The 26,666-nt window shown below is 48.6% G+C and overlaps 2 protein-coding genes across 14 annotated transcripts; both read right to left on the bottom strand.

Moving 5' to 3' along the window:
- Nucleotides 1-1,271: 1,271 nt before the first annotated feature.
- On the bottom strand, nt 1,272-17,264 carry SYCE1L (synaptonemal complex central element protein 1 like). Of its 8 annotated transcripts, none has more exons than XM_063797458.1 (11): nt 17,185-17,255; nt 9,721-10,245; nt 8,417-8,476; nt 8,147-8,221; nt 7,542-7,589; nt 7,227-7,281; nt 5,422-5,485; nt 4,499-4,568; nt 4,329-4,416; nt 4,052-4,124; nt 1,272-1,356 (listed from the first exon to the last, which is right to left on the bottom strand). In XM_063797458.1, exons 2-11 carry the CDS (start codon nt 9,869-9,871, stop codon nt 1,354-1,356), a joined length of 687 nt encoding a protein of 228 aa, XP_063653528.1. In that variant the 5' UTR covers nt 9,872-10,245; nt 17,185-17,255; the 3' UTR covers nt 1,272-1,353. The 8 variants fall into 8 exon arrangements, with proteins under 8 accessions (XP_063653528.1, XP_016785701.3, XP_016785699.3 ...); XM_016930212.4 differs by lacking the exon at nt 1,272-1,356 and adding an exon at nt 3,466-3,861 and having other exon boundaries at nt 10,186-10,245; nt 17,185-17,264; XM_016930210.4 differs by lacking the exon at nt 1,272-1,356 and adding an exon at nt 3,466-3,861.
- On the bottom strand, nt 17,045-25,909 carry MON1B (MON1 homolog B, secretory trafficking associated). 6 transcript variants are annotated; one of them, XM_009431283.5, is made up of 6 exons: nt 25,795-25,909; nt 25,098-25,255; nt 22,954-23,280; nt 21,573-22,392; nt 21,045-21,192; nt 17,045-18,589 (listed from the first exon to the last, which is right to left on the bottom strand). In XM_009431283.5, the coding sequence occupies exons 2-6, from the start codon at nt 25,243-25,245 to the stop codon at nt 18,389-18,391; spliced, it is 1,644 nt and encodes a 547-aa protein (XP_009429558.1). In that variant the 5' UTR covers nt 25,246-25,255; nt 25,795-25,909; the 3' UTR covers nt 17,045-18,388. The 6 variants fall into 6 exon arrangements, with proteins under 6 accessions (XP_009429558.1, XP_009429556.1, XP_003315277.1 ...); XM_009431281.5 differs by having other exon boundaries at nt 22,942-23,280; nt 25,795-25,868; XM_003315229.7 differs by having other exon boundaries at nt 25,471-25,829.
- Nucleotides 25,910-26,666: the final 757 nt, after the last annotated feature.

The raw sequence follows: 26,666 nt of genomic DNA, 5'->3' as shown, positions 1-26,666 counted from the left end.
GTGAGAGTCCATCTCAAAAAATAAATAAATAAAAATCAAAAAAGAGATAAATTAATTTCAGAGTTAACACCAAGGAAGGACTACAAGACAAAAAACAGGCACCTAGGCTATTCAAATCATCTCCATCTAATAATGACTTGATAATGAAAGGAAGAAGAATGGAACTAATGTAATCTCTGGGTAAATGTTACTCAAGATCCCAATGAGAAAGATGCTGGGTAGGATTACAGTGAGTAATAGGTCACAAAAACAGAGTTTGAGTTTTGTAGGAAAATGGAAAATGAAGTCTAGGTACTTGTGAATTTTGTAGGTATGGCAAATATGTTAATTCTGCCACTGACCAGTCCCTTAAAACAGCTGGTAGATCAGCAAATAGAATATGCATGGACCTCTCACTGTTCTACTCACTGGTTAGCATCACTGCTTAACAAGATCCTAGAATGGAGAAAAGTAAGAGCTCAATATCCAGGTTCCCAGGAAAAGGTGGCCTGGGATTGTATTCACCTGTACTTGATGTTTTGATGGCTGTCTGAAATCTAAATGAACGCAAAATTGAGAGATCAAAAAAGAAATGGTGGATGCCTTTGATTCTCTGAAACGTAACATGCTACATGTCCTCAAAACCTTACGAACGGCCAGTCACGCTGGCTCACGCCTGTAATCCCAGCACTTTGGGAGGCCAAGGCGGGTGGATCACTGGAGGTCAGGAGTTTGAGACCAGCCTGGCCAACATGGTGAAACCCCGTCACTACTAAAAATACGAAAATTAGCTGGGCGGGGAGGTGGGCGCCTGTAATCCCAGCGACTCGGGAGGCTGAGGCAGGAGAATCCCTTGAACTCAGGAGGTGGAGGTTGCAGTGAGCCGTGATCTCGCCATTGCACTCCAGCCTAAGCAACAAGAATGAAACTCCATCTCAAAAAAAAAAAAAAAAAAAAAGAGGGAATTTAAGTAACCTAACTGTGTAACCTGAAGTTACACAGCTAGTATGCAGCAGAGCTGGGATTCTAACAAACACAGTCTGGCCCTGGGTTCTGTTCTGCTAACTAGTGTGTTCTATTAGGTAGTAATATTATTATCCTCCGGGAGATTCTACTGCAGTCACTTTGGCCACTCTCTCTTCCATGCCTTGTCTAGCTTGCTACTCAGGATGTGCTATGTTTGCATCTCTTCGGGCCCCTCCTCTGACTCCTCTGTTTTTCAGTGGGTTTCTTTCTGGCTTACTTTTTTCAAGAATGTCCTGGCCGGGTGCGGTTGCTCACGCCTGTAATCCCAGCATTCTGGGAGGCCGAGGCGGGCGGATCACGAGGGCAGGAGATCGAGACCATCCTGGATAACACGGTAAAACCCCGTCTCTACTAAAAATACAGAAAAACATTAGCCGGGTGTGGTAGCGGGCACCTGTAGTCCCAGCTACTCTGGAGGCTGAGGCAGGAGAATGGCGTGAACCTGGGAGCCGGAGCTTGCAGTGAGCCGAGATCGCGCCACTGCACTCCAGCCTGGGCGACAGAGCGAGACTCCGTCTCAAAAAAAAAAAAAAAAAAAAAAAAAAAAAAAAAAAAAATAATAATAATAATAATAATAATAAAAAGAATGTCCTTCGGCCTTTTGGCAACACTGAGCTTCCCCAGGCTCATTCACATTTGAACCTGAACTACAAGCCAAGAAGCTTGAGAATTATGGTAATTGAATGCAAGCCCTGAGAAAAGCTGTTACAGGAAGTGAGTGAAGACTTCCCAGGCAGTTGTCAATTATTTCAATGAAGGAGAAGTAGCCCTGCCAGGAAGGTCAGTTGAGTCAGGAGAACACAGGGCAAATCAAAAGCCAAAGTCTCGCTCTGTCGCCCAGGCTGGAGTGTAGTGGCGCCATCTTGGCTCACTGCAACCTCCGCCTTCCGGGTTCAAGCAATTCTCTGCCACAGCCTCCTGAGTAGCTAGGATTCCAGACACCCGCCACCACCAAACCAAGGGGTTTCACCATCTTGGCAAGGCTGGTCTTGAACTCCTGACCTCGAGATCCACCCGCCTCAGCCTCCCAGAGTGCTGGGATTACAGGCGTGAGCCACAGCACCCAGCTGGTCATTGAGTTTTAGAGACATTAAGCAATTTGCCTAAGGTCATCCAGCTGGTGAACAGGGAAACCAGGACTGGAATCCTAGGTGCCCAGTGGTAAATCGGCAGAATATCCAGGCTGACCCCATTTGTGTGACACAGAGAGGATGACAAAGAGGATACTGAAGTTCCTTAGAGATTCCTGGAGACTGGCCTTAGCAAGTAGGTGGTGTCAGTGGGGCAGGGGACCACAGCCTGGGCCTGGAGTCAGCTCTGCCCGGATGCGAGTGGTGACTCGGGGACTAAAGCTCCCTGGGCCTCATCTGTGGACTTGGGATAATAATGGCAACAAACGTGAGACCCAACGTTTATTGAGGGCTTACTGTACAGAGTCACTATCTCAATTTTCCTCATCGCTAAATTGGGAATAACAACAAGAATAGCAGTGAGAATAATAAATGATAGATACAATTTATTGAGCATTTATGTTATAAAAATCTCTGTTCTGAGAGATATACACACCTTAGTGTTCCTCATCTGTAGCCTAGGAATAATAATAAATCATATGAACCACTTACTGATCACTTAATGGACAGAAGCCTCTGATCTAAGTGAGTCACACGTCTCAGTTCCCATTATCTAGGGACTGGGAATAGTGAATCATCCGAACAGTATGTGAGAGCTGGCATTCACTGAATACTGACTGTGTGCCAGGTCCTCTTCTACACACATTAGATAGTGTCCAACTTGACTGGTCCTTGGCAACTCTCCAGTGTCGTCTCCCATCCCACTCTACCTCATTCCACTCTACCACGCCGGCCTTCTCCAGACGGCTCCTCAAACACAGCGAAGTGCAGCCTCACCTCCCGCCTTGGCATGAGGCATGTCTTCTGCCAGGCGCACCTTTCCCCAGACACCCACAGGGCTCACCCCCTCGGTTCTCTACCTCGCTTCTCCGCTCAGATACCACTTCCTAGGTGAGGCCGTCGCTGACCGCGCTGTTTAAAATCCAGGGCTTAGAACAGTGCCTGGTACCCAGCAGGCAATCGGCAAATGCCTGCTTAGTCAGTACATGCTCAGTCAATGGCAGCAGCCTGGTGCTGGGTGCCTTTGGATTTGGGTCCCAAATGCCGGCCTCCGGAGTGGCGGACACATTTAACAGATCTGAGGTTGCCTGGGGGATGTGACCCCAGAGAAGGACCAGTAGGGCGAAGGCCCCGAGGGGACACGTGTTTTGGAGTGTTTGAGAAGGGTGGAGAGGCAGCCTTGGCTAGAACCCAATTTGTGAGGGCAGCTCAGATGGGCGGGCATGTCCCAGAGCCAGCGCGAGTCTGCGGGTCTTGCAGAGACTCCGGGTTTCCTGAGACCACCGGAGACGCACAGGCCCCGAGGACCGGAATGGGTTAACACCTGCCCTCTAGCCTCTGTTGACAACATAGATGGTTTGGGAACTCGAGATGAGGCCGTGGGGCGGGGGATCCTGACACCCACTTACTCTCTCTGAGTTCAGGAGCATTTACCCAGCCTCTGTACGGCGCCCGGGGCTCGACTGGTGGGCGGGGTCCGGCAGAGGCCCCGCCTCGAGATCCCAGGACGCCCCGCCCCGCTCCACCGTGTAGCACAGACTCCGGGGAGAACGCGAGCATGGTCGGAAATCACCGCCTTTATTTCTTGGCGGGTCTCGAGGGAAGGTCGGGACCGGGCGGGTCCTGCTGGCCTAGAGGGCGTCAGGGGCAGCCACCGGCGGCTCCGGATCCTCCTCGTCGCGAGCGCGGGGGAGCTCAGGTCCGGCCTGCCGGGGGCTGGGTGAGGCTGCGGACCAGGTTCCTACGCTCCTCGCGTCCGCCCGCGTCTGCCCTAGGCCTCCACCGCGGCTTCCTCTGTCCCCGGGGCCGCCCTGCTCCCCACAGACCCCACTCTCGGGGGCCGCTCCCAGGACCCCCGCCCGCTCTCTCCTGACTCGGTCCCTGCCCGCCCCGCCTCCCTTCCTCGGGCTCCCTACCTCTCCCTCGCCGGCCCCGACCTCGGGGGCGCTCTGGACCTGCTCCCCGAATATCTCCAGCTCCGCCTTCAGCCTGCGGAGAAGGGGCCGAGGAGACAGGAGGAAGAGAGCGAGAGTCCAGGGGACGAGGAGGAAGCCACCGAGACGGGGAGACCCGACGACGCCGAGGGGGGCACAGGCCGGGGAAGGGGCAGTCGGGGGCGGAGCGGGGGACCTGGGCGGGTTCCCCTCCGCCCTGCCCCTGCCCTCCTCGCCCACTCCTCCCTTCCCCTCTCACCCGTCATTCACCGCCATGGCGCCCTGGACCTCAGGCGGCGAGCGCAGCCGCCGCTCCACCTCCCGCAGCTTGGCGCGCACCAGCCTCCCTGTCGGTGGGCGGGCGTCAGGGGCAGGGCCGAGGCCCGGGCACATCCCCCTCCGCCCGCCCACCTGGCGCGGGAGGCTCACTCTCCGAGAGCAGCTGCTCCTTGCTTCTCTCCAGGGCACGGATCTCCCGGGCCAGTCGCTGCTCCAGCATCTGCGAGGACAAAGAGGAGGCCTCCCCGTTTGGCCGTCCTCTTGGCTACACGGCCCGCCCCTCCCCTTTTGTGCTTCTCGCGAAGTCTTCACCTACATTAGGTCATTCATTCATTCAACTATTTATTAACTCAATGTGCAGTTCCTGCTGTGGCTGGAGACCCACCCACCTCCCCCTAAACGCTCTCCATGTCTCCAGGCACCTCTCAAACTTGAACTCTTCCCACTCTCCTCATCCTCCACTCCCCAATCTGCGGCTACTCAACGGTTTCAGGCACCGTCCAGCCCCAGGGCCTTCCTTCTGCACCGATACCTGCACGGCTTCTTCCCTCACTTCCTTCACCTCTGCGTTGAGATGTCACTTGCTTAGAGGCCTTCCCACTGAAGTTCCACGATCTAGCCACTAACTTTCTTGGTGCCTCCACCGTCCCCAACCAGCTTGGGACAGCAAAGACGTGGACTCTTTGATCTGCTACCCTCCCTCCCTGCCTCAAATGCTGACCGGTGCAACCACTGACATTAGCTAAATGAAGGAATGACCTGACCATGGCTTTCCCTGGGCTGCCATTTGCCACTGCAAGGTGAACATACACTAGATGAGCAGGGGGAAAGCAGGATCACAATGGTACTGCACCCGTCTGGGCAGGTGATGCTGGGTGTGGCAGTGGGGCATGGTGAGGCGTAAGTTGATTTTAGATAAAAGCTGAGGGACTGAATAGGTGGGCAAGAGGAAGCAAGGAATCAAGGACTATCCCGCGGCATTGGGCCTGGGCAGGGGTGGACTCTGGGCCAGTCAGTGCGACACTAAAGCCAGGGAGGAGTGGCTTTGGTTGCAGGCAATGATAATGGCTCACGTGGAATTCCCAGAGGTCCTTGTGCCGGCCCATCAGATCCTCCAGCTGTCCTCTGACATCCAACCTGGAGGCCGACACCCAGGAATAAGAGAACACATGCTAGGCCTGACACCCTGTTGGGGGCTCCTCATGCACAGGCCTTCAGATCCTGCCCATGCTCCCTCTGCTGGGAGCCCCTTCATGGGTTTTATCCTCTAAGCTTTGGTTCCCGTAGCACCTCTTCCAACAAACTCTCCCTGATGCAAGCCCTGTTCCCACTTTCTACACAGTGGCCTGCCAGGCCCCAGGCTTGGGAGTTACCCCAGATTCCTCTGTTTGGGACTCTGAAACCTGAGAGTTATGGGCAAAAATTTGTTCCATGCACTCTTGCAGCATGTGCTTCCTGGGAAGGGAAAGACAACCCTCAGTCATATTCTCTGAATGACCCATCATTCACTCCAGCAGGAGTGGGAGTTGGGATGTCTGTTCGCAGCATTCACCTTTCTTGTTTCTCCTGTTGAATGAGAACCTTCATGGGCCTCTGTTGAGAACATTACCCTGTCCATCCTGTCCCCCATGGAATGAACTCTGCCTTCCCAAGAAAGCTTTGTGAGGCGTGTGGTAATTTGGCACCATAGATTCTATAACATCCTGGCTTGAAGCCTGATCTGTTACTTCACCGAGACCCTGGCCAAGTTACTTAACCTCTCTGGGTCTCAGTTTCCTAATATGTAAAATGGTGGTAGTGATGGGAGGGTGACATTAGCCTTAACTCCTATAATTATCATTGTGAGGATTAGGTACATAAATGAGCATAAATGCTCATCATACAGTGTGAGTAGTGTGGTTAAGTATCACACATTAGCTAACATCAGGTTTCCCCATGCAATTAAAATCATGGTGCACCAGGATGAGAGACCTCTGGTAACAGGAGTGTGCTAGGTAAAAGTTCAGAAGATGCCGGGTGTGGTAGCTCACGCCTGTAATCCCAGCACTTTGGGAGGCCAAGGTGGGCAGGATCACCTAAGGTCGAGAGTTCGAGACCAGCCTGACCAACATGGAGAAACCCCATCTCTACTAAAAACACAAAATTAGCCGGGCATGGTGGCACATGCCTGTAATCTCAGCTACTCGGGAGGATGAAGAGATGGATGGATACAGGTTGGATAGACAGTTGATTGGATGTGTGAGTTGCTGGCTGGAGAAATGATAGCTGATTAGAGAAATGATGAGTAGAGGAATAGTGGCTGGACAGAGAAAGAAAGGATTGCTAAAAGGAAGGATAGATGTCTGGATGGATGTTTGGCTAAGTGAATATATGATGGAAAGGATGGAGAGAGGATGAATGCATGATTGGATGGATGGAAGATTGTTAGGTGGAAGGCCGGAGATAAAATAGCCATCTGGCTGGATGACATGGTTGGATAGATGGATGAATGGATGAATGAGTGAGTAGGTGAATGGCTAGATGGGTGGATAGATGAATGGGTGGGCAAATGGATGACTGGGGCTTAAAATAAGCAGGCAAATAAGCAAGTGAATGGATATCAAAGGAGCTGGATAGCCAACAGAAAAAGACTGAGGCTAAGACAAATGGAGGGAATATATTTGATAAAGAAATTAGTAACGAATAATTAAATGAGTAAATTAATCTTAACACGACCATTTAATATCAGAGATAACCAAGGAAATCTTTTGTCAGGCTGCTCTATTTTATAGAAAGGTAAAATGAGGCTTCTGTGTCCAAGATTCATTTCCACAGCTCTTGCTCCCTCCTTTTTCAGCTGGGGAATGAGGTAGGGAAGAGCTGAGGCAGGGCCTCTTACCTCTGAGCCTCGCTTTCCTTCTCTTGGCAGTGCATCTGGAGGATCCTCAGTGCCTCTGTGGGGAAGGAACCAAGGGGACCCTTTGAGAGCTCTTGGGGAGTCAGGGTTGGCCAGAGGTAATAGGCCCCACATTGGAGGGCACTGTGAGGACTTGGGTGTTTACTCCAAGTGATGTAGCAATCCAGGAAGAGATCTGTGCAGAGAGGGAAGCACCCTGCCTTAGGTTTCAGTGGGATTCCTCTGGCTGCTCTGAGGGGCATAGACTTTTGTGGGGTGGAAGAGTAGAATAAGGAAGACACAGCAACTGGTAAATACCTTGCTTTTTGCCCAAGACCTCCTCTAGGTGCACTTTCTCTCCATTCACTGGAAAACACAATGACACTTTCTGCCTCCAGGCACCCCATTGCCATCCCCAGTGCAACTTCATATAAGGGGAAAGCCACACAGAAGGTGTAGTACAGCCCTAGGAGAGGTGAGGTATCTTCTTGCCACCCTTGCAACCATCTCCCACAAGGACCATCCTGATCCAGCTTCTCCCCCTCTATGCCCACATTCCTTGTAAATGTTGAAGGAGTGAAGACCCTGAAGAATGTACAAGGTTTACACTGAGGAGAAAGATGGCTATAAAGAAATACACACACAGTGTCAGGTGGACATAAAGGCTCTTAAGAAACAAATCAGCCAGGGGCGTGAGAATGACCAAGAGAGGGCGGGATTCTATTCTTAGATGAGACCATCAAGATAGGCCTGTCAGGGTGAAATTTGAGCTGAGAGCTGAAAGATGACATGAGACAGTGAGAGGCAATACAGATTATGTGAGCTAAGAGCATTGTAGGCCAGGGAACAGCCTGTGCAAAGGCCCTGAGGTATGCACAGGAACATCTGCAGTGTTGATGGGTCCCTCTTTTGGCCCCACTTACAGGAGTCTAATTCCCTATGCAGGGCCTCCCAGAGACTGTGGGTCTCTCTCAGTTCCTCATTGGATTTCTTCTTTGCTGGGCCAAGAAGGGAAAAAGACACTGTATGAGTGTAGTCTCTAGCCTTGCTGTTCTCTCGCAAATATGACATTGCATAGTCATCTTCAAACAACCCTAGAGGGGCCTAGATTTTATAGATGAGGAGGTGCATTCATTATAAATCCAGTCCCTTCCTGCTCGCCCCAGCTGGCCAGTCTAAGTCCCCAAGTTTACCTTGCTGAAGCTCATTAATCCGGCTAATCAGGTCCTCTATCTGTGGCTCCAGGCTTCCCTCTGAAGAAAGAAAGGAAGAAAGACTGAGCCAGAGAAGACTGGTGTCTGGCTGTCCAAGGCAGACGGAGAAGCACTGTGTCTGCTGCTATCAATTAACAGGCATATATTGAGCGCCTGCTGTGTGTTGAGCTCTGCCAGAGCCCCTTGAAGGGCTTGCATTCTGGGTTGGCAAGACGGACATTGAGCAAAGATAAATAAATCAATTCAGGTGCCAGTAACTGCTGTGAAGAGAAATAAAGTGAGACAAAATGTTGAAGAGCAAAAGGGTAAAAGGCATGTCTGGGGATATGCAAAGGCCCCAGATGAGAAGAAGGAAGCAGGTCCTGCAGTTCTGTGGGGGTAAAGAGTATGGAGGGGGGACACATTCCAGGCAGAGTGCAACAAGGCACAGGGAACAAGTGCAAATTCCCTGTAGTGTGGCAGGAGCGGGTGAGGCACGTGTCCAAAGTAACAGTGAGGGGCTGGTGTGGCTCAGGTGTAGTGAGCAAGTGGAGAGTAGCAGAAAGTAAGGTGGGGGAAGTGGGAAGTGATATCACTAGGGCCTCTTGGGCCACCGTGGAAGCCTTTAGATGTAACTCTGAGTGTGGTGTGAGCCAATGGAGACGTCCCATCTGCCCCGCCCTGTCAAAATCCAGGCAGGAAGGGTTGTCACTCTGTCAGTCTGGGCTCTGGTACTGGCCTCATCTGAGAAATGGGGAAACCCTGCTTTTACACTGCTGGTGGCAGCTTGCAAGTTTCCCAGTGACAGGGTGATCACTATCCCTTTAGGGAATCACCTCTAACTTCTCATAGCCCCTGTTTCAGTGCTCTGTACGCAGAAAACTTCCTTCTCATCCCTCTCTGGCTTCAAGGTTGCCAACACGGAACTGGGGCAAAAAGCTGTCCAACCCTTGCCAGATCTCACTGCTGACCCCTCAGACACTCTGGGGTTAATAAACTCAGACCATGGATTTTTCCAAGGTCACCAACTCCAGCTTCTGTGATTTCCAGGAGAGTGGGTGCTCTCCACGGTGCTGATTATGACTGACAGAAATCTCTGGGGGTCTTTGTTTTACTGGAAATGATCAGGTTGGGTCACTGCATTTCTGGCCCTGCAATTTCTCTCCCTAATTTTACCGTAGGCAGCAGTCCCAGTGCACTTCTTCTGCAGGCAGCCACAGAATGGGAGCGGGGAGGCTGCTGCTTTTGTTTGGAATAGACTGACGTGATAGTATTTTAAGATGAGAATGGGCTGGGGGTCTCACCTCTGGCCAGCACTGCCTCAGCTCTGATGTAGATACTGGGTGCACACTGGCTCCCAGGTTTCCCGCAAAAAGCAAAGCAAGGTGCAAAACCAACTGCATTTCCATTTGTGTGTAAAAAGGGAGGACAAAAAATATACATCCATGAATGCATTTTTAAGAAATCTCTGGAAAGATACTTAAGAATTGAAAAACAATAGCTGCTTGCCCATGAGTCAGGGAAATGGATGACTGGTGTGTGGGGGGAGGGAGTAGGGATGGCGGGGGAACTGGTTTTTCCATTCCTTTAAACTTCTTGAATTTTGAACTGTGGGACTGTATTCTTGGTTCAAAGAATTAAACTGTATAAGAGGGAGAAAGTGCAATGGGATAATTTCCTGAGGTTGTGAGTTGAGGGGGCTGAATTTGTACCATGTCTTTCTGACTTGAAACCCCAGGCTGAGGCTCAGAAACAAAGAGACACATGACCTTTCTGCAGCTTTATCACCATTGCCAGCAAGTCTTCAGTCTTCAAAGACTTGGCTTGCCCTGTAGAAAGGAAAATCAAAATTACAGGACACAGCGAGAGTGAGAGGGGAGAGAGAAGGGAGGCAGGAAGTCCCAGTGGGCTCTGCAGACACCCGTGGGCTGGGGCTAAGGATGGAATGAGAGACAGGTTTCCATCTGAAGCAGGGCCCCCGTCTCTTGCCCTTGAGGTTTACAGTGTGTGCTAGATAAATCAGGACGCCTAAGGGTCAGCTTCTCCCTGAGGGGTTAAAAAACACCACCACAAACATCCCCTTAATGAAACTCAGGGGTGAGAGAAGAGAATGCATGTTTGCTGATGCTGCTGTTCAAGATCATTATGAAGTTCTAACCAGAACAATAGGGCAGGAAGATTTCATATGAATTTCTTTGAAATAATGATAGCTCATAATTTATAAATTCTTAATGAACTGATAGATCTAGGTAATAGTTACTAATGGCTACTAACATCAAAAAAAGACAACTGGATATTATGAGCCTCTCTCTTTTTCTTTTTATACCCTGCAGCTCCAGCTCAAAGGATTTTTATTTTTATTTTTAATATAGAGAGTTTATTTCAGCTAAGTTTGAGGACTGCAGCTCAGGATGCACTTACAAGCTGCCTTGGGGAGTGCTCCCTATGAGCCTCTAGATGAAGGAACACAACATGGCTGATGAAGGATTTTTGCTCCAAAAACCCCCACCAAAAACAAAAAAGCGTGATGGAATCTCATCAGCTCTCCACATCTAAATACGAATTCAGAGGAAATACAAAGGGCAGGAAAACACATTAAATGACACCACTGGGGATGTGCTCAACATCATGTGGACTGTGGGAAACTGCACAAGAAAACCTGGTTTCTTCCACAAATAAGTTGTAAAGAAGAAAATGAGGGAGAGAGAAAATCCTACAGATTAAAAAAGACTTGAGGCATATATCAATCAACTAAATATTTGAACCCTGATTCACCACACTTTTCACCATATATACTTCTATGTATATATGTATGTATACATATATATATATATTTACTTCTATGTATATTTTAACATGAGCCTGTGTTACTTCTAAAATTCAAAGAAGAAAAACCACAGGAAAATATTAACATAAAAAAAATCCTTAAGTCTTGAAATCAGTGGTAAAAGTCAAATCTCAGTGACCTACGCCTCTCTAAGGAAAATTGAAGAGAAGACGAAAGGCAGCTCACAAAACATGATAGCCAAAAAGTTAATGAAGAAATGCTTACCCACAATAGTATACAGTGAAAATTCCCTCTCCCTCAGATTTTAAGTTCTCCAATTCTCCTCCTCAGAGGCCACTAGCATTACAAGCTATGTTTAGGTACCTGGAGATAATTCAATGTATATACAAACATACCTCCCACATTATCTTTTTTTTCTTTTTGAGATGGAGTCTCGCTTTGTCACCCAGGCTGGAGTGCAGTGGCACGATCTCAGCTCACTGCAACCTCTGCCTCCCAGGTTCAAGCGATTCTCCTGCCTCAGCCTCCTGAGTACCCGGGACTAAAGGTGCACGCCGCCTCACCTGGCTAATTTTTTGTATTTTAGTAGAGATGGGGTTTTACTGTGTTCCCCAGGCTGGTCTCGAACTCCTGAGCTCATGCAACCCTCCCGCCTCAGCCTCCCAAAGTGCTAGGATTACAGGTGTGAGCCACCGCAGCCGGCCACATCCCACATTTTCTATGTAAGTGGTAGCATGTTGTACATGATGCACCCCACCTTGTATTTTTCATTTGACAATGTACACCAGTGATCTTTTTATTCTTTTTAGTGGCTGCATGGCATTCCACTGTGTGGATATACCGTAATTTCAAAGCAATATCCTATTGATGATATTTAAGCTGTTTACCTTATTTTGCTGTTACAAGGAATGCCACAGTGATCATCTGCATTTGTGTTGTCAGGCTGCCATAACAAAGTACCACAAACTGGGTCTTCCCTGCCTGTGTCTTCACCTGCCACTCTCATATCTTTACGTGTCTATATTTCACTCTACTTATAAGGACACCAGCCATTGAATTATGGCCCTCCCTAATCCAGTGTGACCTCATCTTAACTAATCATAACTGCAAAGACCCTACTTCCAAATAAGTCACATTTCTGAAGTTCTGGTGGACATGAATTTTGGAGGGACACAATTTAACCTAGTACAACATCCTTGTACATTATTCTTTGTGCTTGCATTAGAGTGTATCTACTGGGTACACATAGAGTACTACCTAGACGCTACCTGGTGGACCAAAGGGAATGTATATTATGGAATTTGGCTGATAGGAAATTGCCTTTCACCTGTCTCAGGCCCCAAAATCATACTCTTACCAGGCAAGTATGTTTTTAATCTTCTTCATTATTTTTTGCCAACTGGACAGGCAAAAACTGTTTCATTTCAAACTTTCTGATGAATAAATACCAAAACCTTATTCATTTCCTCTTGATCAGAAATTCCACTCCTAGGAATGTGTCTTAAGGACATAATTAATAATGGTGGGCGAGATGTTGTTTCACTGCTTATAATTTTAAACTTGGAAGTAACGGCCGGGTGCAGTGGCTCACGCCTGTAATCCCAGCACTTTGGGAGGCCGACGAGGGTGGATCATCTGAGGTCAGGAGTTCGAGACCAGCTTGGCCAACGTGGCAAAACCCCAACTCTACTAAAAATACAAAAATTAGCCGGACGTGTTGATGCACGCCTGTAATCCCAGCTACTTGGGAGGCTGAGGCAGGAGAATCACTAGAACCCGGGAGATGGAGGTTGCGGTGAGCTGAGATGGCACCATTGCACTCCAGCCTGGGCAACAAGAGCAAAAAACTACATCTCAAAAAAAAAAAAAAAAAAAAAAGGAAGTAACTTGAAGATACCTTAGGGGATTACTTACAGCATGTTTGCAGGCTGAAATTCTTTGCAGCCATTAAAATCCATGTTGTAAATCAGGGTTTTTTAACCTGAGCTTATTAGATTTTTTTTGAAATATTTGGTGGTATGTTCACCTTCTTTATATCTTTTTGTTTGGCCTGAAATCCTTTATAAATTAGTATGTATTATTTTAATTTGCATTTTAATTTTAAAATTACATAGTAAACACATGTAGAATAACTTACATAATAAACAAAGGTGGAAGAATAAAATAAAAAGAAAAAGTCTCGCCTCACCAGCAGCCCCTTCTCCAAGTCACTCCTTTTCCCAGAAGTAACCACTGCCAGCAGTTCGGTGACAACACTTGGTCTTTTAGTAAAATACATTTCACGTATTGCTTTAATTTTTACTTTCTTATTCGAGTAAAATTCTAAGAAAATTCAAACAAAGAAATACGTGATGTAAAAAATGAAATTTTCTCTTCTCTCCTTAATCCTAAATCTCACTGCTTCCCCTGATACAATCACTTTGAACAAGTTGGCATGTCCCTGCCTGAGATTTTTTTAATTTTAAAAATATTCTTAATATTTTGGAAATAAGACAAAAAAGTAAAGCTACTTTAATAACAAGGGGAGGTGTTTGTGATTATTTTATTTTTAATACCTTATTATGAGAATTTTCAAATGCACATGAGAGTAGAGAGGATATTATGATTAACTCTGATACGCTCATTGCCTAGATCTGACAATCATTAATATTCACCCTATTTATTTCAGCTATGTTTTTCCTGGGTTGAATTATTTTTAAGCAAGCCCCCGGCTTCTTGACATTTTATTCCCAGAAACTTCATTAGGAGTCTCAACTACTTAAGGACATTTTCTTAGATGACCCCAATCCTATAATCACAACTGACAAGATTAATACTCATCAGGTAACATCTCCTAATACCCAGGCTATACATTAATTTCCCAATTGTCTCCACATCTTTTTTATGGCTGGCATTTGCAACCATTTCTGCAGAAGCTCCATCTGTGTTTTTCCTCTCTCTGCTTTCTAGTGCTAGTCATGAAATAAGGCCAAGAGTGGGTAATAAGTAAATCTTTTAAATAATCCAACTAACATTTTGACACACACACACAAAGTCCATTACAAAAGAAAATGGCCAGCACAGTAAGAGCACCCTTTTAAACATTTTATTTTGAAACAATTTCAGATGTACACAAAAGTTGTAAAAATAGGCCACAGTGCTCCCATTTTGTCCTTATATCAGATTTCCCATTTGTGAGTGATTCTGAACAATAAGTTGCAGACATCTTGACCCACTACTCCTTACTATTCCAGTGTCTATTTCCTATATACAAAGGGAATCTACCAGGTAACCATAGTACAACAATCAAAACCTGGATGTTAATACTGATCCAATATGAATATAGGATCCTCAGTTGCCATTCAATATTTTGCCTCTTCTCCTTTATATTTTAAAATTATATATGACTACTTACATTTTTCTAGAAGAAAAAATAGAACAATAAATCACAAAAATGCCTCTACCTCTGCACTACTCCCAAAATCCAAATCCCTTGTCCAGAGTTATCACTTAGGCCTTTACCATTCAGACACTTTTTCTGTGCAACATACACAGGGCTATACCCCCCCTCCATTTTTGTTTCAATCCCAACTGGCTTGTCTCTAATAAAAATACGATCTCTTTTGGAGCTCCTTGTGTGTCAATAATAATCCTATCAACTTATAATTTAATTTTAATACATTTAAATCAGAACTTAGAATTTAATACATTTAAATTAGAATTTTTTTCTGCCTCTTAAAAAAAAATCCACCACAGAGACACTCCACAGCATGCACACATAAACCTAGACTTAGCAATTTCTGTGACTACTTCTTGTGTTGTGCCTACATCAACACTCCAGTGACCATTCCTGGTCCATACACTTATGTATTCTCCTTTGATTACATCGCATGGTCACTGCCGAAGTGGAAGAGCATTTTAGATGCTAAAAATACTCTGCCGACTGCCTCTAGCAAAGCCTTTACTTTGAGTCAGCTCTCTTCCCTGAGGCAGGAAAAGGCCTGTTTCTCTACAAGGTCGTCAATACCAGATACTATGCTTCCCTTTATAAAGCCGATTTGATGGGCTAGAAATGGCAACTTGATACATCCTTCAATTTTTCCTTTGCTGGTGAAGTTAGTCATAACTTTAATTTTGAGGAATTTGAAAGGTTGATACTAAATTTTTTTTTTAATTGCAGTGGCAGCTGCATTACACAGTTAATAAATGAGATCTATTTGCATCCGTCTTATTTCCGTCTGTCTTTTGCTGAATGCTGGCACTTAGTATGTGCCTCTAATCTAAAAGAGCTCTCTGCTCTTGAAGTTATTTCATTGGTCACACATTAAAAAATTACTGAGCACTTACTTTACACCAAGCAGGCATTGTTTTAGGTGCAGGGGAGCGAGAGGTAAACAGTCTCTGTTCTCATGGAGCTCACATCCTAGGTCAGGCAATAAGCAATAATCATTACTTTGATGTCTGTATGGGTAGGTCTGGCAGGATGCAGTCTAATGTGTTTGTTAATACAGTGGTTTAAAGAGTGTGCAGAAAGGGGTGTTCGAGATAGATAAAAGTGGGGCAGAAAGGTGACAACAAAGCATACTGATAGGTACACATGGGCTTTGTTTAAAGCTATTTTCTCTACGTTGGTACACTTTGAATATTTCTATAACAAAAAAAATGCTAGTGGCATACAAATGCATGACTGCCTTGGGAGATTTTTTTCTTTTTGTTTTCTTTTTCTTTTTCTTTTTTTTTTTTTTTTGCTCACTCTGTCTTCCGCGCTGGAGTGCAGTGGCGCAATGTCAGCTCACGATAACCTCTGCCTCCCGGGTTCAAGCAATTCCCCTGCCTCAGCCTCCCCAGTAGCTGGGACTACAGGCGCCCGCCACCACACCTGGACAATTTTTGTATTTTTGGTAGAGACGAGGTTTCGCCATGCTGGCCAGGCTGGTCTCAAACTCCTGACCTCAGGTGACCCACCCGCCTCGGCCTTCCAAAGTGCTGGGATTACAGGCATAAGCCACCAAGCCCGGCCAAGGGAAAAATTTTTTTTTTCTTTTGAGACAGAGTCTCACTCTGTCACCCAGGCTGGAGTGCAGTGACATGATCTCGGCTCACTGCAACCTCCGCCTCTCGGGTTCAAGTGATTCTCCTGCCTCAGCTTCCTGAGTAGCTGCGATTACAGGCCCACACCACCGCGCCCGGCTGATTAGTGTGTGTGTGTATATATATATATATATATATGTGTATATATATATATATGTGTGTATATATATATGTGTGTATATATATATGTGTGTGTATATATATATGTATATATATATATACACACACACATACATACATACATATAAATACACATACACACATATGTATATGTATATATAGTTTTTTAGTAGAGACGGTGTTTCACCATGTTGGTCAGGCTGGCCTCGAACTCCCAAAGTGCTGGGATTACAGGCATGAGCCTCCGTGCCCGGCCTGAGATTTTTTTTCTTTTGGATGGAATACAATTTCCAATAGTGTCTAGGCCGACACCCCTCCGCCCTCCTTTGCCTGTCATTCAAGTCAATACCCTGGAGAAAAGAGGCTGTGGGGGAGGCCATGTTCGATTAGGAGGTTTAAGAGTCCATCAAAGTGTCATATGTGTTAGGTGTGAAATGGCGACACTGGGAATTACTGTTAATAAGCGGTGGCTGCAGCAAGGTGATTGTTATGAGAACATCCCCACCGCCCCACTTTTGTTTGAAGACTTTCGTACTGAACTACATGTTGTTTACTTTCAACAATGTATACACTACAGTTGACAAAAGTTAATCTCGGTGATAAGAATATGCCTGTTAATTTATCTCCACTGTGCTGAACGGTTAAAAAAGTTTTTCTTCAATAACAAAAGGCTTAACATTTTATTTAAAAAAATTAGAATATCATTATTTCATTATTGTAATGGGACGAATCCTCCCTCCTTTCTGCCCTGGTTGGAGAGAAATGAGTGCAGCCCACTTGCCCTCACTACCTTCAGCCTCCTCAGCAGCTTCTGGCGCCTCCACATTCAGAGGTTTCAGCTTCCCCGCCATTTTCCAACGCGGGGCCTGCGCGCGAGCCTCGCTTGATGACTGGTTAAAAAAGAAACCACGTGAGGGTGAAAGGCTTTTCAGCACGCATGCGTGCAACCCGCGGTTACGCCCGCGGTTAAATCAGGAGTCAGCTCTGGGCAGGCGCAGAACACACTGCGGCCCTGATTGCCGGCACACATGCTACAACCTTGAGGCTGTAACTCCACAAACAAGGGCAGAACTAGGGTAATGGCCAGTTGGGGAGTGAGGGTAGTGTGCACACATACAAAACCCTAGGGAGGTCTCTCCTGCTTTAGGCTGCTTGTCTTGTGCAGGTTGTCAAAATCTGGGACAGACGTGCATGTGCTATGTGGTGGTACACAATAGTTCGAGTCTGTTTTCGTTTACAAATCCTCATCAAAGAGTTCATGAGAGAGGGTTACTTATCTCTGTTCCACAGATGAGTAAAATGAGGCTTAGAGGCTAAGTGCATCTCCTATGTAAAAATGCTGGATTTCAGCCACTGTGTGCAGTCAGGTGCTGTGTCCCGGGTTCCACAGGTGGACACTGAAGGCCACCTTCTCATTAATGTTAGCAGCAGCCAGCATTGAGGGCGGGTCATTTCTGGCAGGGTAAAGATGAAAAAAGTACAAGAAGGGCAAAGGAATATCCCTGTGGGTCTTACTTTTAGGCCTTTTATGTAGTTTTTTTCTTTAAAATACCCTCAGGCCAGTCCCAAGCATAGCCTGGCCCTGAAGTGCCAATTCCAGCACCCCTGTGGGCCACCCTAGACACCTTGGCCAGATCTGGACACTCAGGGCTGAGATTCAACTAGGAGGCAGACCACGGAAGCAAGTTTGGAGGGGACAGTCCCTGACAGAGGCTAGAGCATCATCCAAGTGGAGGAGATGAGACAGAGGGAAGGGAGAGGGAGGCCTAAGGATTTCCCCAGAGGGGGAGGTGCATGACCGGGCAGGGAAAGCAGCCTGCTAGCCTGGCGGCTGCCACCATCTCTCTCATCAGCGGGCCCTCAGACCTTGCCCCATTGCTTAGGGAGACAATGACTGGCCACAGACACACCCCCACACACATTTCCAGGGTAGACAGAAGGTAAAAAACAAAGGTGGTTGCTCCCAGCACTGCCTGGTCTGGGAGCTCCAACTATCAGAGTCCAGTGAACAAGCCATTATGGGCAGCTTGGTCCGTAGAGGTGGCTGGTGGTGTGGAGTACTTGGGTGGGTAACGAATGAAGAGCCGGTCCTCCTCTTTCTTCACCCAGCGCAGGAGTTTGGTCACTACCAAGATTGCACCTGCCTTGGTCACCAGAGGGCTCAGGCAGGTATAGAGCTCGAATTTGGAGGTCACCTGGGGGTTTGGGAGGAGACAGAGTCAGATGGGCCAGAGCTGGCTATGGACAATCCTGCCTACCCCAGTGCAGCTGCATGTCTGCCTCCTGCAACCTGGAACATGTACCTGGCAGAACCTCCTACTGGGTGCTGCCTAGATACTGGGCTAAGGTAGGTAAGCTGATATTGTGCAATTTCAGCTGGACCTAGTGACTTCAACTGGGTGATGCTGGTTGTGTGTGTGGGTACTCTCTAGACCTGTTTGCTCATTGGGAACTGGGGAAAACAGTAACAATGTTTAATATTCTGTCAGTAACCTATTGTGTACAAGGTTGATGATGGAGCATCAGCCACAGACCTATTGCTCTAAGCTCCTACAACTATGTTTTCATCATCTACAGCCAGGGAATAATATAAAGAGGAACTCAATTTATGCCTCATACCACATGGAGAGGCCTGACCCCACAAGGTCACTAGTGCCTTTCCTGTGCCACCTCCCAGAGCTCTCCCCTTCACTCCCTCTGCTCCGGCCACTCTACCCTTTCCTTGCTATTCCTCAAACATAGCCAGGCTTGGTTCCACCTCATAGCATATCAGTCCTTTCCCTCTGCCAGGTGTACTCTTCCTCCTAATATCCACGTAGCTCAATACCTCCCTACTCCACTCAGATGCCATCTGCTCAGGGAGGCCACCCTGATCACTTGGTTTAAAATTCTGCTCCTAACATATATTTTGTTTGTTTTTGTTTTTTTGTTTTTGACGTAGAGTCTTACTCTGTTGCTCAGGCTAGAGTGCAGTGGCACGGTCTCGGCTCACTGCAACCTCCGCCTGCCAGGTTCAAGCGATTCTCCTGCCTCAGCCTCCCGAGTAGCTGGGATTACAAGCGCATGCCACCACATCCAGCTAATTTTTTGTATTTTTAGTAGAGATGGGGTTTCACCCTGTTGGCCAGGCTGGTCTCGAACTCCTGACCTTGTGACTCACTGCCCACTCCCCCCAACTCCCACCCCGACTCAGCCTCCCAAAGTGCTGGGATTATAGGCGTGAGGCACCGTGTCTGGCCCATATCTTGGTTTTAAAATTCCAATCTCTACTAAAAGGTACAAGGGCTCCATGGAAAAATGGCTGAGTTGAGGACTGGAATAGAGAAAGTCAAGTAAGATGTGCTCACATAGTGAAGGGGACGTGTCAGAGACACAGGGATCAGCCTGGCTAAATCAGGGTACCCACCGGCTAAATCAGAGGCAATCTGAACACCAAAATAAATGCTAGAGAAGGATTTTAGCTCACTGAATTAAAGAAAAATCCATGAGACAATATTGATAGAAAATTTAAAATTCAATAAATAGGAGAAGGAAAAGTTATTCCTTTTTGTTTTTGAAATGGAGTCTTACTCTGTCGCCCAGGCTGGAGTGCAGTGGTGCGATCTTGGCTCACGGCAACCTCCACCTCCCAGGTTCAAGCGATTCTCCTGCCTCAGCCTCATGAATAGCTGGGACTACAGGTGCGCACCACCACGCCCAGCTAATTTTTGTATTTTTAGTAGAGACGGGGTTTTGCCATGTTTGCCAGGCTGGTCTCGAACTCCTGACCTCAAGTGATCAGCCTGCCTCAGCCTCCCAAAGTGCTGGGATTACAGGCGTGAGCCATCACGTCCAGCCCCATGTTACTCTTTATAGTAAAATCCCAGCCAATAAATGTAGAAAGAATGATGGAGTTAGGAAAACCACCATCTGACCAGGTGTGGTTTTCACCACGCCCTTTATAACTCTTTATAAATATAAATATAAAAACTCTTTATATTGTTTTTGCACCTTCTAAGTCTAAAGTTATGTGAAAATGAAAGTTAAAAAAATTTAAAAACAAAATTCTTAGCCTAGGACAATACCTGATCCACAGCAGTCATGCAATAAATTAATAAATATGCATTACATGGCAGGTGCCATTTCTGATGAGGCCCCCTTCACTGGCCTCCCTTAGTAGCTGACCTTTAGCAAACCCATAGGAAGTGAGGGCTGGAGCCCAGAGGAGACCAAAGGGAAGGATACCCCAGGTGGAGGGCACAGCAAGGGACCACGCCTGTAGTGTCTGAGGAGTGCTGGGGACTCATGGAGTCACAATGAGCTGGTGATGAATGGGGTGCCTCCAAACACATGGATTGGGCTACTGGGGAATCGGCAGGCACAGCAGTGGTAGTTAATGGGGCCTCTGGAAAGTCAAAGACACTGTCCTGGTTGCTAATCTGGGAGAAGCACACAGGAGGGTGAGGCTAATGTCAGATTAGAGACACGGTCATTAGTTGTCAGGGGCTTCAAAGATGTGTGTGTAAAGGCAGGGACAGTGTTGCAGGCAAGGCACAGCCCAGCCAGAGGCCTGCTGTGTCTGGTGGAGGCGCTATGGCTGGAGGGGATACAATATAGGGAAAGGAGGCTTGAAGTGGGGAATTAATTCACTCAGAGCCCTGCCCAACTTACCCAGGCCAGTAGTGTCTCCTTCTCAGCCACGTGGTAAATGAGGCGCAGGGGTCGGGAGGTGCTGTGGAGACGAGCATGCAGGCGGTGGTACAGGTCCGACAGCCGCTGCCGCTCCTCCTCTCTGCTGTAGGGGGCCTCTAGCTCAGGGCTGCCATGATGGAGGGAGGTGGAGGACAAGGTTAGTCCAGGGCCTTCTTGGCTGGCCCATTTCCTCCCTCAGTCTAGAGATTTCAATGAAGTTAGGGAGCTGAGCCTCTCCCATAAGACTTGAGGATTCTCAGGGGTTGGAGGCTGACCTTCCCTCATCAAACTAGGAGATTCCCTGAGTACTAGGGCCCTGCTGTCCACCAGAAGAGGGGGATTCCTTTAGGTCTGTGGCTGATGCTCCATCATCAGACAGAGACTTGTTCTATTCCCTCTTTCTTAAGCATGGCTGGTTATCTCTCCTGAGTCACATCCCTGAGATGCTGAACTTCCTGGTTTGACAGGCCTTCCCACCCAGCCAGTTGCCTTAGGGTCAGGGCCTACCTGGTAAACTGGGGCAGTTGGCGGTGGTGGTCAGGGATGTCCAGTGGCTTATACAGGAAGTGCCGGAGGCCCGGCGCCCCGACAGCCTGCACGCTGTAGGCAGGAGCACTGGCTGATGAGGCATTAGAGAAGCTGGCAGCCTCCCCAAGGGCACGCATGGCACCGAGGGCATGCATCCCATCTTCGACCAGGCGCCGGCAGGCGGCCATGGCATGGAAGGCTTCACGTTGGGTGCCAAGCAGCAGCAGGCAGACAGGCATAGCATCCAGGCGGGCCACGTAGGCATAGAAAAAACCATCAGGGTTGAAGCGGGGCAGGCACACAGGTGCCCAAGCCTCACCCGCCGCAAAGGCTGGTGCACCCACCCAGTCGAGCAGCAACTGCAGGTCAGCTGGGTCCAGCCGGCACTCGGCCAGCACATTCCGCTCCTGGGCTGCTGTTATCAGTCGACCGCCTACTGCCAGCACTGACAGCGCCAGGCCAGGCGCTGTGCAACGTCGGAGGAGCGCACCTAGTGCGTCTCGCAGCGGGCGGGCAAGGGGCACACAGCGCACGGCACCCAGGAGCAGGGCTCCTGGGTCCTGCTCCATACTGTCCAGAAGTCGGTCCAGTGTGCGCTCTGAGCCAGCCAGCAGGCGGCGGAGGTCATAGTTCTGCTTGTGTGCGAAGATGCGGGCGACACTTGCACGTGTAAGTGTGCTCACGATCTGTGCGTGCACAGCTAGCAGCTCCCCCCGCAGCTGGGCTGCTGACTGAGAAGTCCGTGACATGGCCACGAGCAACAGTGGGCCCTGTTGTAGGAACACCAGCTTGTGGTCCTCTAGGGAAGGAAGGGGTAAGAAGGGGGGGTACAGCTGGATCAGGAATGACCAGAGGGAGACAATGGGGCTCTTCTGCCCTCTCCTACCATACACACACCAGGCCGGAGTCCACATGCTCACTCTATGGGCACCTGGACTGGGGTAAGGACAAGCTGGAGGAATCTGGACATTTGCAGAGACATGATGGGATGGACAAAGGAACAAGTAGGTTAGATACACAGCAAAGACCAAGGGCAGGCGGGTAGAGATGGTACAAGGGCTGACACAGAGTCAGAAAGACACAGCTCAGCCACACAGCCCCCACAGTTATCCTCTCAGGTGACACAGAAGTATCCAGCTAGTCACTCAGATCCCAGCAAGTCAATCATTAAGAAACCAGCAGGCCAGACAGAGATGAACCCCCCCACCTCCCGCCACTGACAGTTAGAGCTCTGGCTGACCATCCACACACATGGACCCAACCCTGGCTGGCTGGATAGTGCCTGAGGCAGACAGACCTACCCGTGCCAGCCATATTCCCAGTCACTGTCCCCCATTCTGCCTCCCACCTGTTTGCTCACCAGCGTAGATGGCACGGATGGCATCTCCCGCACTCTGCACAAAGGACACCAGGGCGGTCATTACACCCATGGTAGCCGACAGCGCCTCCACACTACCATACCGCGAGTAGATGGGCTTGCCAGCCTCACTCAGCACAAACACATGCTTCCGCTGGCTGCGCCACTCCTCATCACTGGGGTCCCCGCCCTGGCCTCCAGAGCTACTCTCAGGGCTACGTGTGGGACTATTCTCAGGGGCTGCAGGACTCCAGAGCCGAGAGGTGCTTGACAGGCCCTCTGACTGGGGCGGTGGTGATGGGCTGGGTGGCTGGTCCTTGTCCTTGGATCCTGAAAGGGAGCCCCTGGTGGGTCATCTGCATGTGAACTCCTAACTAATCCCACATCCTCAAGGACCCACCAAATATCTACTGGCCCCTCCATGACCCCTGCATGCTGACGCAGAACTCCAAGTGTCTCCTATGCCCCTCAATGACCCGATGACTGCCCTAGGACCCCGCGATGATCTCCACTAACATTTAGGTTCCAATGAACTTCCTAAAACCCTAATAAACCAACATATTCTCATTGTTATTCCACTGGACCTGCTATGTTCCTACAGACCAATTACTTCCCTTTCAATCACTGTTATTCCAAAGTCTTCAAAGTACCCCATTGACTCTGGATGACGATTATTCATCTTCAATGATCCCCCATTAACTCCTCTGACCGCTATTTTTTCTCCTGATATCTGCTCACCCAATGGCCACCATTAACATCTATTAATATCTTAAGTGTTTGAATGCCCCAACCCCCGCTACTACCCTATCAGTGATGCCCACTGATACCTGATGACCCCTACTAACTCTCCTGGTTGCCCATTTATATTCTTGGTAATGTCCACTATTTCTCCCAATGACTGTCGTTAATATCCACTAACACCCAGATATTTAGGACTCCCCTAATCCACTATTCACTCCCACTGTGGTTCACAAACACCCCAATGACCCCACATTAACAATCATTAACACCTGGTTTTTCAATGACCCTCCATGACTGCCCTGATCCACAATTTATTCTACTCCATGTCTACTCCCCCCTACCGCCAACAATGACCATCATTAACCTCCACTAACACCCAGCACTTCAGAGACCTTCAGTCACTCCCCTGACCACCTTCAATCTCATTGGTATCCACTCCCCTCCCTACAGTAACCATCATAATATCCACTAACACACAAGACTTTAATGACTTCCATTGCCCCTACCCATGACCATCATTAACATTCACTAAAACCCACAACTTCAACAGCCCCTACTGACACATCCATTTATTCCCATTGATTTCCATTCATCCCCCAATGACAACCATTATTATCCATGTGCAACTATGTCTCAATAATTTTCCCATAAAATCCCAATAATTGCATATTCTGTCACTGACATTCACTGACACTCCCATGTCCCCAAATATCATTACTCCCTCCTAATAACTGCTCTTACCTGATATTAATTCCCAAGTCCTCAACCTCCCCATCCACATTTATTCTCAGTGAGGTCCACTGATCCTTCCCAATGACTCCATTTACATCCACTAATTCCAAAGTGATCAATGGCACAGACTTCTCAGTGACTTCCATTAAATCCCAAATGAACAACTTTACACATCCACTAACATGTGGTTCCTTAAAGACTTCCCCAACAGTCTACAAGTGACTTCAATGATGTAAATACTCTGAGTGCCCATCGAACTCCACTGATTCCCCTTCCCACTTCTATTATTTAATAAATAACACCCTACTCCTCAAAAACACTAACTTCTCAACAGTCCTCCTCTGTTGAGTCTACTGACTTTCTTCAGCGCATTCTTTGATCTAAACACTCTAAATCCTCAGTGACCCTCTTTGGTCCTAACAGCCCCCTTTTTGATTCCTCAATGACCTAAACTCACACCAAACCCCCAGTGAACATCCGTTGACACCCAATGACTTCCTCAATGATGTAAACTACACCATGTGTCCACAGTGACCTCCTCCTGACCCGGCGATGGTTTAAGCCACTTCTCTTAAGTCCCAAGACTCCCTACTGGTCACCCACTGACCCTTCCCCCGTCCAACAATGACAACCCCTAAGGATTCCTTTTAAGACCCCACTAAGTGGAGTCATACCTGTTTCCTCCAGGCCCTCGTCTTCGGGATCCGGCGGGACCGCGTGAACCCCTCCACCTTCTCTAGCTTCCTCACTGGGGAACTGCGTGTCCTCCAAGTCCTCCGCGCCCCCGGGGGCCGGGGCAGCAGTGTCTCCTCCGACCTCCATCTGCACATCCCTGAGTGGGAGGGGAATCGAGGGTGACGGGCGGTGAAAGAAACTTCTGAAAAGCCTTTATAGAGTCAGGCCCCCTTGGACACACTCCTACTGCTCATTTCCCCACGGATTTCAATAGGACGAGACATCCAAAATCATGCCCAAATACGTCCCCCCTCCAACACTTTCCGAAAAGAGGAGACTCTACTGGGCCTCAGGAAAGAGATATACAAACACCTGTTTTAACCCCGAATCTCAATTGGCCGGATACCATTACTTCCCCGTAGCGGTGGTGGCATCACACTTCCGGGTGCGGCCCGGGAGGTGCCACACTTCCGGGTACGTCCCCTCCCAGAAGACACTTCCGGTTGCGGAGCTTTATTGGCTCCTCGCGGCGTCCCTGTCCCGCCGCCTACGGGTGTCCCCTCATAGTTGAGATGGCGCGGGCCACTTCGGATCTACGTCAGGTCTGTTCGGGAGCGCAATGAGCCCTCTCTGCACTCCTTTCAACGGATCTGGCTACGGCTGCTAACCCAGGAGAGCGAGGCCCACTTCGCTTACCGGTGGTTGGCGTGACGGGGGACGCGGCTCGCTCTAGCCAATCCCGGGGTACATAGAGCGCGACCGCCTTCTTTCTGGGCCAATCGAGATAAGCCGCCTCATTTCCCCGCTGTCTACGCCCCCCGCCAAATCCTAACCAATACTGTGCGTTGTGTTGCGTTTGCACACGCCCATCCATTGATTGACGTCTCCCTCGACCCAATCGAAGACTCGAGCCTATTCCTTGTTTCACAAGAGGACTTTTGCAGCGTAAGTCCCGATGGATACCTGTGCCGGACCCACAAACGGTCTCTCCCAGAACTGAGGCAACTCCACTTTCTCTTATCCCTTAACCCTGCCAAGAAAGTCAAGGGAGGGGAGAGGCGCGAATGCTTGACGGGCAGTCGCCGCTTCTAATCAGCGTGCCGCGCCAGCAGCTCCGTACCCTGCCGGGTTCCCACGTCTACCTGCAGTTGGGGGAAGAACTCTGCCAGCCCAGGACAGGGGCGGGCACTCACTTGGACCAGGACCTGCCCGACGCCCCCGGTCCGCCGGGCGAACGGGTCGTCACTTTCTGTGATCAGTTTGGGAAAAGGCCTGGGGGCCCTGCCACGGGCGAGCGTGGGAACCCAGGGTTCGAATTCCCGCCCCGACGCTGCTTCCGGACCGAAAGCCCCCTGAACGCCTTGCCCCAAGTGCCCTGGGCCTTGGTTTCTCCATCAGTGAAACAATGATGGGAATCGCTTGACGTGAAGTGAGTGGAGGTGCTGGCACACTTCGAGTGATTGCTAAGTGGAAGCCTTTGGTACTAGTTAGGATAATTATTTTAATTACAGTATAGTTAGGGTAATGAATTCCAAATACCAGTGTAGCATCATGTGCCTTATATACAA

This window comes from Pan troglodytes, chromosome 18, assembly GCF_028858775.2.
Source record: "Pan troglodytes isolate AG18354 chromosome 18, NHGRI_mPanTro3-v2.0_pri, whole genome shotgun sequence".
In the NCBI taxonomy this organism is placed as follows: Eukaryota; Metazoa; Chordata; class Mammalia; order Primates; family Hominidae; genus Pan; species Pan troglodytes.
This window is presented reverse-complemented; position numbering and strand designations above follow the sequence as displayed.

Bases quoted from the DNA above. Each gene is read 5' to 3' on its own strand.
- MON1B (XM_009431281.5), bottom strand. From the start codon at position 25,245: ATGGAGGTCGGAGGAGACACTGCTGCCCCGGCCCCCGGGGGCGCGGAG. The intron at 22,393-22,941 runs GTGGGAGGCAGA...TTCCTTCCCTAG, and splicing joins CTACGCTGGTGAGCAAACAG to AGGACCACAAGCTGGTGTTC. The intron at 18,590-21,044 runs GTAAGTTGGGCA...CCAAACCCCCAG, and splicing joins AGGAGACACTACTGGCCTGG to GTGACCTCCAAATTCGAGCT.
- SYCE1L (XM_016930210.4), bottom strand. From the start codon at position 9,871: ATGCATTCATGGATGTATATTTTTTGTCCTCCCTTTTTACACACAAAT. The intron at 8,477-9,720 runs GTGAGACCCCCA...TTCTTTCTTCAG, and splicing joins TGAGGCAGTGCTGGCCAGAG to AGGGAAGCCTGGAGCCACAG. The intron at 4,125-4,328 runs GTGAGAGGGGAA...CCTTCTCCGCAG, and splicing joins GCCATGGCGGTGAATGACGG to GCTGAAGGCGGAGCTGGAGA.